The 20,255-nt window shown below is 41.0% G+C and overlaps 1 protein-coding gene across 1 annotated transcript in view; it reads left to right on the top strand.

The window, feature by feature from the left end:
* The window catches only part of Axdnd1 (axonemal dynein light chain domain containing 1), a 79,602-nt gene that overhangs the window by 19,540 nt on the left and 39,807 nt on the right, over positions 1 to 20,255 (top strand). The window contains exons 11-16 of the mRNA XM_057769134.1: positions 1,290 to 1,410; positions 7,685 to 7,786; positions 9,781 to 9,944; positions 11,554 to 11,629; positions 13,036 to 13,270; positions 18,722 to 18,923. Coding sequence (XP_057625117.1) covers positions 1,290 to 1,410; positions 7,685 to 7,786; positions 9,781 to 9,944; positions 11,554 to 11,629; positions 13,036 to 13,270; positions 18,722 to 18,923 — 900 coding nt within the window. The remainder of the gene's footprint in view (positions 1 to 1,289; positions 1,411 to 7,684; positions 7,787 to 9,780; positions 9,945 to 11,553; positions 11,630 to 13,035; positions 13,271 to 18,721; positions 18,924 to 20,255) is intronic.

The raw sequence follows: 20,255 nt of genomic DNA on the forward strand, positions 1-20,255 counted from the left end.
GGTCCTCTGCAAGAACAGCAAGAGTTCTTAGTGCCCGAGTCATCTTTCAGACCCCATTTTTGCTTTTTTATAAATTAGGGTATTTGTTATTTTTACAAAATTGTCGTCTGTCAGGCAGAAAGGAAACACACCATGTACCCCAGGAATTTTCCTGTGTGTGCCCACCTAGTGACTTTCCTTTCAATTATTTTGAGCACATGGAAGAAGACATAAAGTGGCAGTTCCTGACTCAAGCCAAGAATATAATTCTGTGTCACTGCACTTTAAGTCTGTTAACAAAGTTAACATTAATGAGGAAAATGCCATTTGCCTGTCTTAGTTAATGTCCAGTAGCAGTGAAGAGACACCACGACCACAGCAACTCTTATAAAGGAAAACATTTAATTGGGGCTGGCTTATGGTTCAGAGGTTTAGTCCATTATTAGCATGGTAGGGAGCATGATGGCACACAGGCAGACATGGTGCTGGAGAGGGAGCTGAGAGTTCTACATCCAAATTGGCAGGCAGTAGGAAGAGAGAGACTGGGCCTATCGTGAGCATCTGAAACCTCAAAACCCATTCCCAGTGACACACTTAATCCAACAAAACCATACCTACAACAAGACCATACCATGCCACTGCCTGGTGATTAATCATTCAAATCTGTGAGTGTATCAGGGCCATTCAAAGGACCACAGTCACTTTGTGATTTCTGTGTTTATTCTTTTCATCACATTTATCTACTCTGTGTGTGTGTGTGCACATGCATGTCCAGGCACACACCTGTGAAGGTGAGAGGACAGCTCACAAGGTCAGTTTTTGCCCTCCACCGTGTTTAAGCCAGGGTCTCTCTTGTTTCTGCCACTGTGCTTGTATACTCCAGGTAACTATTGAACAAACTTCTGGTCAGTTCTCCCATCTCTGCCTCCAGGCTCACTTTAGGAGTGCTGGGATTAGGTACGTGCTACAGCAACTGACTTTTTTATGTTGTTCCTGGGGATCTGAACTCAAGGAGGCATCGAACTTGCAAGGCAAGTGCTCCTACCCATCGAGCCACCTCTTGGGGCTTTTTCTAACTTGCTCATTAGATACAATGATATTTAGAAGGTCCATTGGGTGTATTATTTTTGTCATGACTACCATAATATTTGAAAATAAATTGTGAACTTTTTTATTTGACTCTAAAAGGTATTATCAATCTACCCAACAAGTATGCCAATTACTTGAAGAGGCTTGAAGTAACAGGTTGCTTATTTTCATAACAAAGATTTGTTAAGTATCTAAATAGATACTTCTTAACTTTCTTTCAGAATAGTAGAAGATTACCATGACTTATATACATTACAGAGAGGGAGGATGGAGAACGACATCAAACTGCTGATGTCAGAAAGAGACATTTGGAGCTCAGCCACATACGAATTGGCGCTAAAGGTTTGTTCATCTGGACTTACAACTCGTGCTCTGATATTGACTAACATTTCATTTGACAGTTTTAAATAGTACATACAAAAGGGACAAGAAGAAAGAATATATTTATTGATCAAAACATAGGTTTTGCGGGCACTGAAGATGGAAAGTTTCTTTCCTCTGTTGAGTAACTGAAATTGAAATGTATGCCCTGGCAATGCTGAAGCAGGCATGGGCAGCCTGTATATGGCAGTTCTGTTGAACTTGCTCATACTGGATTTCATGGTCTAAGTTGATGAGGACGACTGACCAGGTCTCTTCCTCAAGAGGGCACCGAATCTCATTACAAATGACTGTAAGCCATCATGTGGTTGCTGGGAATTGAACTCAGGACCTTTGGAAGGGCAGGCAGTGCTCTTAACCACTGAGCCATCTCTCCAGCCCTCTGCTGGGTAATTAGCTGCTGTGTAATTCAGGGCTGTTTTCTTCTTTAACTGGAACCTATAAACTATGACTATAAATTCTTTTTTTTTTTTTTGGTTTGGGCATATATTAACACTTTTTGATGTATGCTAATTTTTAGATATAATATACACTAATCCCTAGAGAAGGTAGTATGGCTGATGTGTACTAATTCTAATGTCTGTAAAAGGTAGCTCTTAGTTGTTCACCTCATGTAACCATAATAGGATCCTTGGCTATCATGTCATGTGGGTTATTTTACCTTGGCAAATGAATGAGGGAACCCGTAGAACATGGTGGTAATGGTTTACAGTGAGAGCAAATCCCACAGGAGTCTACATTTTAAAGACCCATATATGCTGACTCCTTGTTCTGACCCTAGAGACTGAGGTAATAACACTGAGTTCTGACCCATAGAAAATTTAAAACTGTGGCCCGGCTCGATTGGTTCAAAATTCCACTGGTGGCAGGCCACCGGGCTTTCCTTGCAGACAGCCTGCATGATAGAGCTGTGCCAAAGTACTCATTAGTACCATGTAATGGCTTGTCAGTTGCTTGGAGAACATACAGAAGGAATTCTATCAAAATGTGCAGGTGTCCTAAACCTAGAGAGAAAGCTTACGTACTGGGCAGTGGAATCAAAACTTTCTTACTTGGGAAAAATAAGTCCAAGAAAGGATTACATTTTAAAATGTAAAAACCATGATATTACAAATGTATTTGAATCAATTATGAGTATAAGCGAATATTTTATGATACATAGTGAATTCCTGGGCAACCATGGATCCATAGTGAGATTCTGTCTCAAGAAACAAAAACAAATGAACAAACAAGCAGAAAAACTAGGCTTTGTAAAATCTGTATGTATATGAGGGGGTGTAAATGTGGGAAAAGCCTGAAAAACTAGAAAGGAGAATAAAAGAGGGTAAACTAGGTGCTGAGGGAGGATGGGGGAAGGTAAAATGACGTGTGGGATATAAAGGAGGAAAAAAATGGGTGCTGTGTTCTTTAATCCCAACACTTGGGATGCAGAGGCAGGTGGATCTCTGAATTCAAGGCCAACGTGCTACGGAGTGAGTTCTAGCACAGGCCAAGCTGTACAGAGAAACTCTGTCTCTAAAATCAAAACAAAAAACAAAAACAACAAAGAAAAACAGGAAAAGAGACTGGGGTGGTAGGGAGGAGTGGGGTCAAGGCTATGGATGCGGGGAGTAGGGAGATGAGGGGGAAGGAGAATCACAAGAGCCTTGGTGCCACACCCAGCAATACCACTTTTGGGTATATATCCAAAGGATGCTTAATCGTGCCACAAGGACATATGCTCAACTATGTTCATAGCAGCATTGTTTGTCATAGCCAGAACCTGGAAACAACCTAAATGTCCCTCGACCGAAGAATGGATGAGGAAAATGTGGTACATTTACACAATGGAGTACTTACTACACAGCAGAAAAAAAAATGACATCTTGAATTTTGCAGGAAAATGTATAGAACTAGAAAACATTATTTTGAGTGAGGTAACCCAGACACAGAAAGACAATTGTCACATGTACTCACTCATAGGTGGTTTTTAAACAAAGCAAAGAAAACCAGCCTACAAATTACAATCCCAGAGAACCTAGACAACAATGAGGACGCTAAGAGAGACATACATGTATCTAATAATCTACATGGGAAGTAGAAAAAGACAAGATCTCCTGAGTAAATTGGGAGCATGGGGACCTTGGGGGAGTGTTGAAGGGGGGAGGGGAGAGACAGGTAGGGGAGCAGAGAAAAATGTAGAGATCAATAAAAATAAATAAAAAATTAAACAAAACAAAAGCCTTGGTGCCAGCATTAAATTTCCCAAGGCCTTTTCTACCTCAAACTGCACATTTAATATTTCTTTTTCTCTTACTTGCTCATTTCATAATAAACCTGAATAAGAGTGATTACTAGTAACCACATGACAGAGTCAGTATTAGGCTGTCTTAAAAATCTCCTCTATCAAATTATTTAGTTCATTACTTTTAAAATTTAGCCTCAGGCAGATTCTTTGGACAAGGGCAGAAAGAAGCCATAGTCTTTGCCAAAAAAATCACAAGAATATTCTCTACCCCAGTTCTAATAATTTTTCCCTTTAAAACTTCTGGAGCCCTGCCTCTAGTCCACATTTATCTCAGCACTACTGTCTTCCAAACTCCTACTACAATTGCCTAGTAAGCTCTGCTTATAGCATTTGACTGACCTCTTTTCTAGTCAAAAGTCTCAAAGTTTTCCACATTCCTCTAAAAAGAATCGCACGGTCAGGTCTGTCAAAGCAGTAATACACCTCTTGGTACCAACTTCTGACTTACTTGTTTTTCTATTGCTATGACAAAACACCAAGGCCATGCTAGCTTATGAAAGAAAGTGTTAGTTGTGTTTATGGTTTTAGAGGGTGAGAGTCCATGCTGGTGGAACAAAGGCATGGTGGCAGGAACAGCTGAGAGCTCACATCCTGATCCAAAACCAGGAGGCAGAGAGAGGGTGGTGTGGGGCGATGGTCTGTATTCTGTCAATTATATTTTAAATAAATGCTGATTGGCCAGTAGCCAGGCAGGAAGTATAGGAAGGAGAACCAGACAGGAAGTAGAGATGGGTCAATGAGAACAGGAGAATTCTGGGAAGAAGGAAGTCCTAGTCTGTAGTCCTGACCCAGCCACAGAGCAAGCAAGACATAACTGCCCTGCTGAATAAGGTACTGAGCCACGTGGCTAACATAGATGAGAATAATGGGCTAATATAAGTTGTAAGAGTTAATAAAAAGTCTGAGCTACTAGGTCAATCAGTTTATAGCTAACGTAGACCTCCATGTGATTTCTTTGGGAACCGGGCAAAATAGAAACCTCAGTCAACAAGAGGGTACACAGGGAATTGTGTCATTCTTTTGAAACTTCAAAATTTGCCCCCAGTGACATACCTCCTCCGACAAGGCCACATCTCCGAATCCTTCCCAAACAGTTCCACCAATTGGGGACCAACTGCTCAAACATATGAGATTGTGGGGCCATTCTCATTCAAACCACCACATCTGTCACACACAGGACTATGTCATCTGTAGCAGGGACACTTCGACTTCCTCCTGTTGGTTCTTTTCCTTCTGTTACTGCTCTAGCTAAGGCTTCAACCACTGTACTGAATAAGGGTGGTAACACTGAGCACTTTTGCCTTATTCCTGAATTTATGTTAAAATTGTGTGTGTGTGTGTGTGTGTGTGTGTGTGTAAAGGGGACATTAATGGTAGATTCCAATGAAATACAGAGGATTAGGAAATACTTTGGATACTTTAAAAATGACAAAACATGTGGGTCCTGTGTGGGCTAGGGATGTAGCTCAGTTGGTAGAGTTCCTGCCTAACATTCATGAGGTCCTGAATTTGATCCCCAGGACCCCATAAGCTGGGTATAGTGGTACGAGGACCAGGAGTTCAATGTCATCCTCAGCTACAAAGAGAGTTTGAGGCCAGCCTGGACTCCAAGAGACCTTAAAAAAACAAAACAAATGAACTGGAAAAATAAATTCCGAAATGTATACGATTTACCAAAAGTTAAATTAAGAATAAGATTAAAGCAGTACTAAAAAGATCTCTGTGACCAAGTGTGATGGTACACTCCTCTAATCTCAGCACTCACTCAGGAGACAGAGGCAGGTGGATTTCTGAGAGTTTGAGGCCAACCTTGCATAGCAAGTTCTAAGTTAGCCAGGACAACATAGTGAGACCCTATCTCAAAAAAACAAAACAACAACAACAAAAAAAAAAAACAAAAAAACCCCACAAAGATAAACCCAAAAAAGGATGGATTCACTGCCAAGCTCCCAAACATTTAAGGAAGAACTAATACCAACATTCTTCAAACTATTCCAATAATATGAAGGGAATGACACATTCCCAGACTCTCTCTACACTGCCCCTCTTATCCCAAGACAAAGGCTGGGTACGGACACAACAACAGAAAAACTGTAGACCAATTTTCTTGAAAACATAGACACATAAACTTATATTAAAATTATATTCAAGAATACACTAGGATCAAAAATCATGACTAAGTTGATTTTGTCCCCAGTGATTCAAGGTTGGTTTAAGATATACAAACCATATATATATATATATATATATATATATATATATATATATATCCTATAAATAAACAAATATCACAGTTGTCTGATTAGATACAGAAACGGCATTTTAAGAAGTTCAACATCTCTTCATGATAAAAGTCCTCAAGAGACCGAAATAAAAGGAACATATGTCAACATGATAATAGCTATATTCAATAAACCATATCAACCTTTATAAATGGGGAAAACCAGAAATGATTTCCTTTAAAATCAGAAAAGAGGGTCTGGGACAATGGCTCAGTCAGCATAGTGCCTGTCATGCAAGCATAAGGACGAGGTCAGTTCCCAGAACCCGTGTGAAACATCCAGGTGTAGACACATGTCTGTAAGCCCAACCCAGGGTGGTGGCCGAGACAGACAGCATGCTAACCAGGTTCATTGAGAGACCTGTGTCAAAAGATAAGTTGCAGGGGCTAGTGAGATCTCTAACTGGGTGGAAGTACTTGGCACATAAACCCAATGACCTAATTCAGCCCCTAAAGCCCACATAAAGGTGGAGAGGAGAACTCGTCATTCTCAGATCTGCTCGTGTGCACCATGACATGCATCCCCACTATCTTACACACTAATAATAATGTAAATACATTTTTATGAAACAATAAGGTAGAATGACCGAGGAAGATACCCAGGGTAGCCTATTTCTCAGGCACTAGGTCTCAAAATGGCACCCAGTTCCTGTCTCCCAACTCACAGAGAGAGACAGAATGAGATTCTTGTCCTGTACTGATCTGTCTGCCAGAAAAATCCCTGCCTCACCAAAACCTGCAGCAGTTTTTGAGGTTTGTGAACACTGTGGGCTTGTCCTGTGGGTGGACCTGCTGGTCTTCACCAGGGTTACTGGCTTCACCTCTTGGCCGAGTCTTCTGTTTGGGTTGGGATGCAGTGAGAGCTGTGTTCAGATTGGCTCCTTTGCTTTCTTTTAAATTTTTCTTCAGTGTGTGTGTGTGTGTGTGTGTGAGAGAGAGAGAGAGAGAGAGAGAGAGAGAGAGAGAGAGAGAGAGAGAGAGAGGAGAGAGAAGAGGAGGAGGAGGAGGAGGAGGAGGAGGAGGAGGAGGAGGAGGAGGAGGAGGAGGAGGATATAGCATCTACATGCTGCTTTGCTTAAGTGGAGGTCAGAAGACAACTTTGGGCTTTGGTCCTCATCTTCCACTTTGAGAGAGGGTCTCTGTCTCTGTCTTTGTCTCACTCTTTCTCTCTCTCTGCCACTGTAAACACTAGGCTAGCTGGCCCGAGAGCTTCCAGAGACGTTCCTGTATCCAGCTCCCATCTTGCTGTAGATGTACGGGGCACACAGAAGTGCACACTGCTGGCTTTACCTGGGTTCTGGGTATTTGCACCCAGGTCCTCAGGTTTTATCTGTTGGGTCATCTCTCTAGGCCAACTTGGCTTCCTTTGTAGTCTTTCATCATTGTCTTTGTGAAATTCTGAAGCTGTCCTCTCTGTGAGGATTAGTCTGTCTTTTCTTTATCTGGAGGGCAGTTTATGATCTTCCGTCTTACCCGGAAGTCCTGAACGCTAATGTACTTCCAGTTCAGTAGTCCTTAGAAATGTGTAAATTTGTGGTTCAGATTATTAAAGTAAGAAATTTTGATTGAAGTAATGACTGAATAAAAATCAGCATGTGAAAACATTATAAGTAAACTACAGTGTTTAAAAATGTTTTAGATTCCTGATTATAGTACATCTTTTATAGGTAATTGAAAGAAATAGAGTCATACTGGCTAAAAAACTCTACCTCAATGAAAAAGGCTGGAATAAATATGCCAAGCATTTCATTATAATGCTGTCAACTAAGGTAAATTCTGTTACATAAGTCATGGGTAAAATGACTGTGTTATGTTTTGATGCCATAGGCTTTGCTTTGCCAAACTTGTAGATTCTTAAGTACAGTTCTATAGTTATGGGTAGAATGAGTAGCTTTGTTGTGGGTAGAATGAAAATCTAAGGGAAGGAATAAAGATTCTTAATTGCATTGTCTTCCATTGTAATCAAAGCAACACATCTAAGTCTAATAACACTCCAGAGTTTCATAGAGTTATTAATTATTAGTGCTTAAAAGATAATAGAAAAATAAGAGGTGGTGGTTGGTTGTGGTGGTGCATGCCTGGAACCTCAGAACTCGGAAGTGCAGCAGGCTTGCTTTTGGGCCACCAACCAGCTCCTGAACATGACACAGAGACTTATTAATTATGAAAGCTCAGCCTTAACTTAGGCTTGTTCCCCCAGCTCTTATAACTTAAATTATCCTGTTTATCTACATTTTGCCTTGGGGCTTTTTAAAAACCTTTCTTTCATTGTGTATTTCCTACTCTGTGTCTGTCTGTCCCTCTTTATCTCCCTTGTTCTCTTCTCCTGACCCTAGATTCCCTCTCCTACTTGTTCTCTCTGCCTGGCAGCCCCACCTATCACCCTGTTGCCTCCTATTGGCCATTTAGTTTCTTATTAGACCTTAGGAAGGCAGGGTGAAACAGCAACACATGTTTACATAATTAAAAAAATGCAGCATAAACAAATGTAACATATCTTTGCCTAGTTTAAGTAATATTCCACAACACAGGAGGCTGAAACAGGAGAGCCATAAATGGAGGTCAGCCTGGGCTACAAAGAGAGGAGGAAGAAGAGGAAAAGGGGGAGGAAGGAGACATTATTGATGCATTCTTAAACAATTTTATGAGAAAATGTATTGATCACTGTGGTGGTTTGAAAGAAAATGACCCCCAAAAGGAATGGCATTATTAGGAGGTTTGGCCTTGTTGGAGGAAGTGTGTCACTGTTGGGGCAGACATTGAGGTTTCATATGCTCAGGATACCAACCAATGTGTCAGTCAACTTCCTGCTGCTTGCAAGATGCAGCACTCTCAGCTCTAGAACCATGTCTTCCTGCATGCTCACCACCATGATGATAATGGGCTGAACCTGTAAGCGAGATACCCCAATTAAATGTTTTCTTTATAAGAGCTGCTGTGGTCATGGTGTCTCTTCACAGCAATAAAAACCCTAACTAAGACAATCCCCAAGAGAGAAAATAAACTAGTGTTAGTGTGTTTTCATCAAGTCAAAGCATTTACACCAGTCATTAAGCCCCTCCCTTTTGAGCATAGCAAACATAGGTTTATTAAGAAAATGTGAGAAAGAACTGCGGAGAGTAGGGGCTGTGAGGGAGGAACACCTTCCAGTCAAAATACTTATTTTTAAATTTATGTACATGTGTGTGTGCCTGTATGAGTTTATGTGTACCCATGTGTGTGCAGTTGCCCTCAGGCCACAAGAGGGTATCAGCTTCCCTGGAGCTGTAGTTATGATTCACCAGATAAGGGTGCTGGGAATAGAACCCCAGGCCAGCCCTCTGAAGATTAGTAAGCATTCTTAACAACCAAGCCATTTCTCCAATTCTTGTCATCTTACTGTTAAAATAGTCCTCTGAGGTATATATTAGTGTCTTTATTTTATGGATAATAAAAATGAGCTTTAGACTAAATAATGTCATTGTCTAGAATTCACATTCAGTTCTGCCTGGTTTTCCAGTTTCTGTCCTTGCCAGTAAGTCATTTTGCGCCTGCAAATCCCTGTGGGAAAACTAGGTTCTTGTTGCAAAGGGAAAATTCTTGTTCCTAATAATATGTCCCACAGAAAACCCATTGCCGTGATGTCTCTGACAGTGTTCAAAAAGAGAACTATCTTTCCAACTACTTGACCCACTTCCTGTGAGTTCTTCTAGTGATTCAATGGTACATGTCGATCAATGTTTGTTATATGAATAAACTAACACCTTGATTCTGTGTATTTTAGGACACTGCAGACCTTGCAGTGCTGCAGAAGTTGACAGAAAAATGGAAAAGGTTAGTGAACAGATTTAAGCAGGAGGTGGAACGCACGGAGGAATCCACAAAGGAAAAATCTCAAACTGTGAAAGCTGGGATTCTCAAATGGCAGCAGTTCTTCAGTGCTAACATGTGGGTGTGCAAGAATCTTGCTTTTTTGATTTTATTGCATTAGGTCTGGTAATGCAGTCAGCCCCATCATTAATTACTCTAGCACCGAGTTTGCAGGGAGGTAAGAACATCCCTTACTAGGCCTTGAACACAGGGGCTTTCCAGTGCTGAACACGTGTGCAGCCCTCCTGATCGCCCTTGGAGCATCTGGGAGTGAGTTTCTAGAAAGGTGCACAAGAAGACCTGTGCTATCCCATCAGTGCATTGACACAGAGGTACATTTTAAGTACCATTTCTATTTCAAATTTAATGTAGTGGTTTCAGTTTTTCAAAGCCCTTGAAGACTTCCCAATTAGTGGAGGTGAAAATTCTGACAACTGACGTTGATACACCACGAGTGGCTTCGTGCAGCCCACTTGGCAGCGAGGGGAGCCCAGGTGTCTGCTCCCTTGTTCTTCAGGAACTTAAGCATGATGTCACCAGGCTAGCTGTGCTAGCTCTCACCTGTAAGCCCTCATAAGGTGGAGGTAAAGATCACGAGTTCAAGACCAGCCTGCTACATAGTGAGCCCCTGTTTTTATAAATATTCTTCAAGCTGTCACTTGCAGATCTTCATTGCTAAGTATACCTGCTTTTCTGATTTCTAATTTAAAAACTGAACCTTTGGCTTTTCCTCATTTCTGACTCTTTTTCCATTACTAGCCAAGAGCTTCAGGATGCTTTTCCTGACACTGGACTCTGGCACTGTCTTTCTGCACACTGTCCTGCCCTCCCCCGTTTCTAGATTTGCTTGACAACCTCCAAGTCAGCTCCAATGACTTTTTCCTCTTCTTCGTCTTCCTCCTGCCAGCACCTGTTGGGATTTTTGGCTCGCTTGCCTGTAATAAAATGGTCTTCAAGTTCCAAAAAGGGTTATTTTGTTGTTTAAAAAATTAAGCAAATCAGCCGGGCGGTGGTGGTGCACACCTTTAATCCCAGCACTCGGGAGGCAGAGGCAGGTGGATCTCTGTGAGTTCAAGGCCAGCCTGGTCTACAAGAACTAGTTCCAGGACAGGAACCAAAAGCTACGGAGAAACCCTGTCTCGAAAAATCCAAAAATAAGGGTGGGGGAGGGGAAGGGGGAGGGAGGGGGAGGGAAATGGGAGGTGGTGGCGGGGAGGAGGCAGAAATCTCTAATAAATAAATAAACAAATCAATAAAATATAAAAGAATAAAAATAAAACAGCTTTTTCCTTGTACATGTCAGAGAAATGAACGGGCACTTCTGGTAAGAGGTTGGGACTCCTTACCTGATGTTCTCATAATTGTCCATCCAGCAGGCTTCCTGTCTAGTAACTTATTGTTTGCAGGAATTCTTAGATGCCCTGGTCTCGGGTTTTCAAGATGAGAGCTTGTTCTTTAAATAGATGCCCTGAAGGCTTTAAGCCCCATAACTTGTCTAGTTAGAATCAGAGTTTCTTATTTCTAATTGTTAATTTGAAGAGGAATTCCCAGAAGAGAGGGGCTGGGCATGGAGGCTGTCCTGAAAGGTGGTGGAGTTAACAGGCAATGTCGCTGTTCATGTGTGGACTTTTGGGTTTCTTTGTGTGTGTCTTGTTCTGAGACCTCTCTCTTGTTCTTCTTCTTCCAGTGGAAAAGAGATTGTAATCCTTGGTAAGGGGAACCCTTTCACTTCAGTCCTTATCGACTTCAAGGAGTTTTATAGGGTAAGACTTCCTCAAGATAGTCTGCCATTCTACTGGCTGGTGGCAAGTGTGATGGCTGTCACCTGCAGCTGAGCCACATTTTATGAATGACAAAACAAACAAACAAACAAACAAAAAAAAAACCCCAACCTAGCTAGGCTGTATGGTGAGAGAGGCTGAGTCTCAGTTGAATTCCCAGTGTAAGTATCATTTCTGCTCTCCTCATATTGAGCTTTTGTGTAAAGGACAAGCTGCACTTTTAAAAGTAATTACATTTTTATCAATCATGGGAAAATATATATTACATAAATACTGTTTTAACCACTGAAGTGTATAGGTTATGCCATGGAGTGCATGCGCATTGCTACATGGTTGAGCTTTCCATCGGAATTGCTACTCATGAAACAGTAAATCCAGGGCTCGCTTTCCCTCAGCCCCTGAAAAGCATTATTCTACTCTCTGTGAATGCCTTATTTTCCACAATGTTGCCATCAAGGTTCAGACATGTCTCAGAATCAACTCCTTTTTAAGGTCAGACTGTATTTGATTGTGTGTGCCATACATATTACATTCCACACATTATTAGAATGGTTTTTTAAAAAAGTTTTAAGTTTTAAAAATAAATTTTACTAAGTCACCATTATGAGGCCAGAGATATGGCTCAGTGGTGTGGCTCAGTCCTATCCCACGGAGCCAAACGTGCAGGACCAACTACTATTGTGCTATAGTAGTGGGACAAAGAAAAATGTGTAATATACGACATTGAGTTAAGAGGGAATATCAATGAAATCTCATACAAAGCTCAAGAATTGATTTTTTGTGTATGCTTTTGAGACTAGGTTTCCAATAACCCATTCTGATCCTGAGCTCATGATGTAGCCGAGACCAGACTGGAGTTCCTTCCCACCCCTTGCCTCTCAGGGCCGGGACTACAGGTGTGCACTGGCCACGGTGCCCACCACTTCCTCGTCTTCAGACCAAGGATGTTTGCCTTTCTACATAGAGTGTATTTTCTTTAGTGATTTCTTTTTTTTTTTTGGTAGTTTTGACACATATGGATAAAATTGAAAAATACTTAATTAGGGATAATCATTCTTATTTAGTTTATTAAATACCTGTCAGGCTGAAAATGCAATTCATACATTATTGCATTCTTTCTGACAGCTCATAATAGAGGTGTTATGATTCCCATCTTACACTTTTCCAAATCGAAGCTTAGGAAGATAATTAACTGAGTTTTCTGTCAGTAGCAAATGGCAGAATAAGAATTTGAGCCTGAGTATCTTTAACCCCAGAATCTTACAAGAAGAAATGTACAGACAATGACAATAGTGTGATTTTCAGAATCATTAAGAATCACAGGGATGGAGGCTGGGGGCAGACTTGGAATAATAGTGTGCTATTCTCCCCTCTGCTTCCCTTCCTAGCTGATGAGTGAGGAGAAAGAAAATTTTTCAGGGGATTCTCTGTTGGCCAAATACGACTCTCTCAAGATCATTAGGCGCTTACAGGAGAACTGGACAGACATTGGGTTTGCGATATTTAGTCGCCATAAGAACATGGATGGGGTGTTGCCCCCAGAGCACGAGTACATGGAGGAAATGATAAAAAACATTGGCAGGCTCTACAAAGAGTACGAAATAAGAATAAATGGTGACAATGGTAAGCAAACAAGCAAAATGAGATTTCTTGGCATCGTAAAGAATCTTAACAGTAATTACAGTGTTGAATACCATTAAAACCCAAATAGTTCATTAGAAATTAAAATCTTAGAAAAAGACAAGATCTCCTGAGTAAATTGGGAGCATGGGGATCATGGGAGAGAGTAGAAGGGGGTGGGGTAAGAAGGGAGGGGAGCAGAGAAAAATAAAGCCCAATAAAAACAATTAATAAAAACAAAAAAATAAATCTTTAATATATATATATATAAAATTAAAATCTAAGAAATAAGTACAAACCATCTCAGTTTTAAAAATCAAGCAGAAAGGGCACCGAGAAATGGCTCAGAGGTTAAGAGCACTGACTGTTCTTCCAGAGGTCCTGAGTTCAATTACCAGTAATCACATGGTGTCTCACAACCATCTATAATGAGATCTGGTGCCTTCTTCTGGCCTTCAGAAATACATGTAGGCAGAATACTGAGACTAATAATAAATAAATATTTAAAAAAAGATGAAAAAAATCAAGCAGAAAAAGTATTGAGTATCATTTTGCTCAGATATAATTTAAGATATAATACCACCACCTGTTTAAAGTGTGAATACAATGTACACATGTGTGTGCATCCATTTCCACAGGTGAATTTGTAATATTTAGAACACTTCACTAGGAGTCCTGAGTCCTGTATCCTTCAGGTCTTAACCTTCATCACCCTCACCCTATCCTATTCCTCAACCACTTTCTATCCCTATTCCTAAACACTTTCTACAGTTCCATCGGGGCTTTTCATATGAATGAGACATGTGCTTTGTGCCTTTTTCGTTCTTTACATAGCATCATGTCCTTAAGCATCATCTATATTCACAGCATGTACTAATCTTTCAAGCCTTGTCTACCCCCTTATTTTGAGACGGGTCTCTCTATGTCCTGAGATCACTGTATAGACCAGATTGGCCCCAAACCCCTGTCTTTTAAATTTTTTTTATTGTTTTAAAGACATGACTTATCCTCAAACTTGGTCTTCATGCTTCAGCCTCCCATGTGCTGGGGTTACAGTCATTTGCCACCATGGCTGGCCCTCCATCATTTTTATGACCAATAAACTGTCATGTATACACCTAACATTGTATATAGTTTCAGCTGTTGATAGACATTTGGGTTTATCCCTCTTTGCTGTTTTCATTTCTTTTGGACAGAAGTCCTAGCTGTTTGACAGGCTGGTCTGTGTTTAGCTTTCTGGAGACTGCAACAGTGTTTCTGAGGTGGATACAGTTTTACATCCTCAGGAACAGTTACTAGGCTCTGATGTTTCTGCTTCCTTGGTACCACCATGGCCATCTCACCATGACAGTGGGTGTGAGATACTGTTTCTCTGTGGTCTTGATTTGTATGCACCTGATAATAAGTATAGCAAAAATTCTTGTCTATCTTCTTTGGGAAAGTTCCCGTTCAGATTGTGCATGCCTGTGTGTGTGTGCACGTGTGTGCGTGTGTATGCATGCATATGTGCATGAGTGTGTGTGTGTGTGCGTGTGTGCATGCATGCATGTGTGTGTTGTCCTTTTATTGTAGCTACACATCACTTTTCAGACATGTGACCTACAAATATTTTCTCCCGTTCCGTTGGTTGCCTTTTCAAGTTTCCTCTGGTACTGCCTAGATGTATGTCTGTGTAGCACATGTATATGGGGACTGCAGAGACCAGAAGAGGGCATCTGATCCCTTGGACAGGAGTTACAGATGGTTGTCAGTTGCCATATGACTGCTGGGAACTGACTCTGGGTCCTCTGGAGCCATTCCACAGCCCCAGCCCCCTATTTCTTTGTTGAGTCATTTTGTACAATAAGAAACTGGAGTCGGGCTGGAGAGATGGCTCAGTGGTTAAGAGCATTGCCTGCTCTTCCAAAGGTCCTGAGTTCAATTCCCAGCAACCACATGGTGGCTCACAACCATCTGTAATAAGCTCTGGTGGACTTTTCTGGCCTGCAGACATACACACAGACAGAACACTGTATACATAATAAATAAATAAATAAAAAAGAAACTGGAGTAATCTACTGTTGCTTTGGATTGGACTCCTCTGTATGTTGTGGTACTCTGTTAGTCTCCAGTGGTGGCTCCATGGTATCTCTGACTTCACCTTCTTTCTCCCAACATTCAATTTAGTTTCCCCCACCTACCTAAGTTCTGCCCTGTACAGGCCTAAGACAGTTTCTTTATTAACCAATGGTATTCACAGCATACTGAGAGAAATCCCATATCACCTCCCCTTTTCTGTTTAAATAAAAAGGAAAGTTTTAACTTTAACATAGTAAAATTACATAGAACAAAACAGGTATCAAGCAAGAATTACAGTTACAATATTTATATCTACTTTATCTTTTATCATAACTAAGGAAAACTATAATTATAAGTATCTATTCTTCAACTCTATCAAAGACTCCAGAAGGATATAATACCTTAGTTAACAGGAAGTGCATTGTAAGCAACTTCCAAAACTCTGGAATTGACAGAGACATCTCACTGCCTGGACAGTCACCCAAAGTTCTTCTATATCATTGGAGCATCCATCTTCAGCCTGCAGGCCCATAGTATCCAACAGACTTTTCCACAAAGCAGGAAATTTGAAGATCTGTTCTGCCTTGTAATGGCAAAGTCCATCAGTTATTTTCTTCTGTGTCCTGCAGAATGTCTGACAGACTCTTTCACGTAGCAGGAACCCCGAAGGAGTGTCTCATCTTTAGGCAACTTCAGCAGTCATTTCTCTGTGGATCCTGCATGTCTAGTTCATACAACATAGCATCAAGCAGTCCAGGCAAGAACAGTTTCTTGCCCAAATGGCTAGCAAACTCTATAAGTAGCCTCTTCGGTGCCCATCATCCTCTTGAAGTAGATTGGTGCTGCCAGGAGCAGATGGGTCTCATTGTCATGAAAAGTCCTAACTTATTAAAACACTTTAAATGCCATATTCTGTAGTTTTTGAAAGATTGGAAGAATACCTATCCATCTGAAATACATCTCTGTACATCTAGAAAATCTAACTAACATGACTACAAGCTTGACTATTGTAGATGATTATCTATTAACTTATATTTCTTAATTATACATTACATTTTTAAATGAGCTGAACAAACACAATACCTTAATCAAGATCAGAAATACATATACACAGTATAACAAAATTGACCTTAAATTTGTATCAATAAGCCAAGATCTGTACTAATGCAAATCTCTTTGGCACTACTTGTTCCAATACTTTAATTATTGTTCATGTGACAATAATTGTTTGTATCTATCTATCTATCTATCTATCTATCTATATATATATATATCTTCCTTCTTGTAACTAGTGCCTGTTAGATGGCATGCTCTCAAGAAATATGATTAACTTTTAACCCTTAATTAAGCCAAAAGTAGTAGATGAAAGGTGTTGTGGAATATTCATTTAACTATGTAAAGTTATGTTACATTAGTTTATGTTGTAGAATATTACTTTAACTATGTAAAGATATGTTGCTGTTTCACCTAACCTGCCTAAGGCACCTGATTGGTCTAATAAAAAGCTGAATGGCTAATAACTAGACAGTAGAGGGATAGGCATAGTTGGTAGGGAGAGAGAATAAGTAGGAGGAAGAATCTAGGCTCAGGAGAGAACAAGGGAGAAAGAGAGGGAGACTCCTGGGGCCAGTCTGGCAGCTGCCAGCCAACCAGACACCAAGGAAGCAGGAAAGTAGGACATATAGAATGCAAGAAAGGTAAAAAGCCCCAAGGCAAAACAAAGACAAAGATAAACAGGTTAAATTAAGTTATAAGAGCTACTGGAACAAGCATAAGATAGAGCTGAGCATTCATAACTAATAGTAAGTTTGAATCATGATTTGGGGGCTGGCAGTCCGAGAAAGCCTGCTACAGAAAGGGACTCCAAAAGTGGGGTATATCCACACTCATTGGATTAGGTATTTTATAAAAGGTGGTGATGAATCTTTTCCCTTAAGAAAATGTAGAGGCTGAGGAGATAGCTCAGCATGGAAAGTGCTTGCTGCACTGCAGGAATATCTGAGTTCACATCCCCAGCACCTGTGTTACAAAGCTAGCTCTGGTGATGCTTTTAATCCCAGTGCCAGGCACTGGCTCTTACCTCTACCTCAGTCCGAAATGGTGATCCTGCCTCCAGGAATCTCGAATGAGACTGAGCTGAGAGCTGTCTCCTCCTATCTTATATTCCTCTCTAATTCTGGGATTAAAGGCGTGCATCACCACCGTCCGGCCTCTATAGCTAAATAGTGTGGCTACTGGAATTAAAGGTGTGTGCCACTACTGCCTGGTTTATATGGCTGGCCAGTGTGGCTGTTTCACACTCTGATCTTCAGGCAAGCTTTATTCATTAAAATATAAATGATATATCACTACAGGGTTTTCTCTTCATGTTTTAAAAATGAAATGAGACAGAGAAGGTATTTTTCTGTGACCTCACTGTGAAATAGTCCACTGTGTTAACAGTGGGATCCAGGCTCTATCCTTCAGGCATTTAGAGTATAGTAGTTGCCACGACTAGAAACTGTGGATTTCATGAAGACCCAGTCAAGGACCAAGAAATACCTGCAGACCCACATCTACTCCCCTGTCATTGACTGTCTCAGGAGGAAGCATGCTCATCACTCCTCTCTTCAGAGAGTGACAGAAAACTGTAACTGGTATTTCTGGATTTAATGCATTTGGTTCTCTACAGAGAAAGCAAGGAAATTAGAACACAAGCTCACCAAAGAAGCACCCACTGGGTACAGAGGCACTTACTGCAGTGTTCACTTGCTGTTTAGTTAGAAATCTATGAGTTCTAGTAGGCTGGAGCATGGCAAACAGGGCTCTGGTCAGCCTTGCCCTTCTCCCCCATCCCTTCAGCCTTGATAAAAAACCATTGGGCCACATTCCTAAAGCTAGCCACCAAGGCTTATTCCCTTATTTGATTACTTCCTCCTCCTGAAGCTGACTACCAAGATCCAGCTGTCAAACTATTGAAACCCAGCAATCAAAAGCTCCCTTTTGGCTGCCCTGATTAACATGCCCATTCAAAACAAACCAACTCATCCTAACAGTGTTTCCCATTTAACCTTTATAAACTGTCATTTGCCCATGGGCCACATCTCTCTTCTCTCAATCCAGAGGCAGTCTTTTGTCCCCCAGGGACAAATACCCTTCCCCTCTCCCAAGTTCCCTTTCCTCTCTCCTTTGTCCTCTAACTCCTGTCTTTGTCTCTTATTCCCTGTCCTCACTCCCTCTGGGGCAATCACATCTCCTCTGTGCTGAGAACTTGGTTTTGGAATGTTTTGTGCCAATTCCGGTTCTTTCAGGGATGAGTCTTTCAAGGGCATCTGTCCTTGCCTAGATTTTATAATCTAGTATTGAAACAGTGATGTTACAAACAATTTGTTATGTTTCCTTCCCTCACTTTTCTAGGTATCTCCAAAGTTCTTCCGAACTTGATTATTTCTCTGGACATGTGTTCTTTCAAGTTAGAAAACCTCCTAGAAGTTTCTGCTATGCCCCCTGAAGAATGGGCTGAAATTGATGAGAAAATCAATGAAATGAAGTTTCAGTTGGACACACTGTTAAACATTATTGGTACCGTTCCACAGTACCTGGACATGGATTCTGGCGCGTAAGTTCCCAGGCTCTTCTTTTTGGGGTGGATGTGTCTAAAGCTCTAATCTAATAATTCAATAGTCTCAGTGTATTTATAGATTTTAAAACCTTTTTTTTATTTTTCTAAAAAAGAAGCTTTGTATGTTATGGTGAAATAAGATTTCTGTTACTGTCATGAAATACGGTGGCTGGGCTCTTTCTTCAGAAAAGAGACTTATTTTTACTTACGGTTTCACAAATTGAAAGTCTAAATAGCATGGTGCTGGCTCTGTCAAGGGCTCATGACAAATGACATCATGGAGGGAATGTAGGAGAAGGGAGGGAATCACATGGCAAGTCAGGGGATCTAGTTCATTCTTCTCCAACAATTCCTTCTTGTAGGAACTACCCAGAATCTCATGGAGTACCCCAGTGACCTAATTACCACTTAGTAGGCCATACCCTTAAAAGATTCATGACCATGCAAAAAGCCTAGCTTTCCAAAACATGAACCCCTGGAAAAATAAAAACACAGCCAAACCATATAACCCACCTAGCCTATACCCCTTCCCCCTCCTATGGCCCTAATCCACCACTAATATGCTTTCTTTCTCTCTGCTTTTCCCATCATAAACAGTTCACATGAAAGGAAGGCTGTCTGAAAAATAATCACTGTTAAATGTAGGCCCATATCAAAATATACTTTGGGAGGAAGCATTAATAGTATTGTGTGGCATTGATTAACATTAGTTACATTTGGGAAGGAAAAAAGAAAGAAAGAAAGAAAGAAAGAAAGAAAGAAAGAAAGAAAGAAAGAAAGAAAGAAAGAAAGAAAGAAAGAAAAGGAACTCCTCTCAGGGTAAGACCAGTAGCTAGTATTGGAGAGAGAGAGAGAAAAAGGGAGAGAAAGGAGACTTGGAGGGGCTGAGGAGGGCCATGAGGCCCATGAGGCCATTTTGGATGAGGATTGGTTGACTAGAGAGATAAGGCAGTACAATGAGGTAAGGATATTCCCAGCTCTAGGAAGTCTGAGAAACAGGGGTACCACAGACTGGGCAGCTGGTGTTCTCTGGGAGAGGGCAATAAAAAAGAATAATAAAGGGTGTCTTCTTGATCAGTCTCCTGCTGCTGTGAAGACACGGACCCCAACAACTCTTATAAAAGGAAGCATTTAATTGAGGCTGGCTTGCTGTTTCAAAGGTTTAGTCCATTGTCAGTTTGGTGTGGAGCATGGCGGCCGGCGTGGTGCTGGAGCATTTGAGAGCTACATATAGATCTGCAGGAGGGGATAGAGACATCAGGCTTGTCATGGGCCTTTGAGACCTCAGCGCCCACCTCCAGTGGCATGCTTCCTCCAACAAGGCCGCAC

Source organism: Chionomys nivalis, chromosome 5 (genome assembly GCF_950005125.1).
Source record: "Chionomys nivalis chromosome 5, mChiNiv1.1, whole genome shotgun sequence".
Taxonomy (NCBI): domain Eukaryota; kingdom Metazoa; phylum Chordata; class Mammalia; order Rodentia; family Cricetidae; genus Chionomys; species Chionomys nivalis.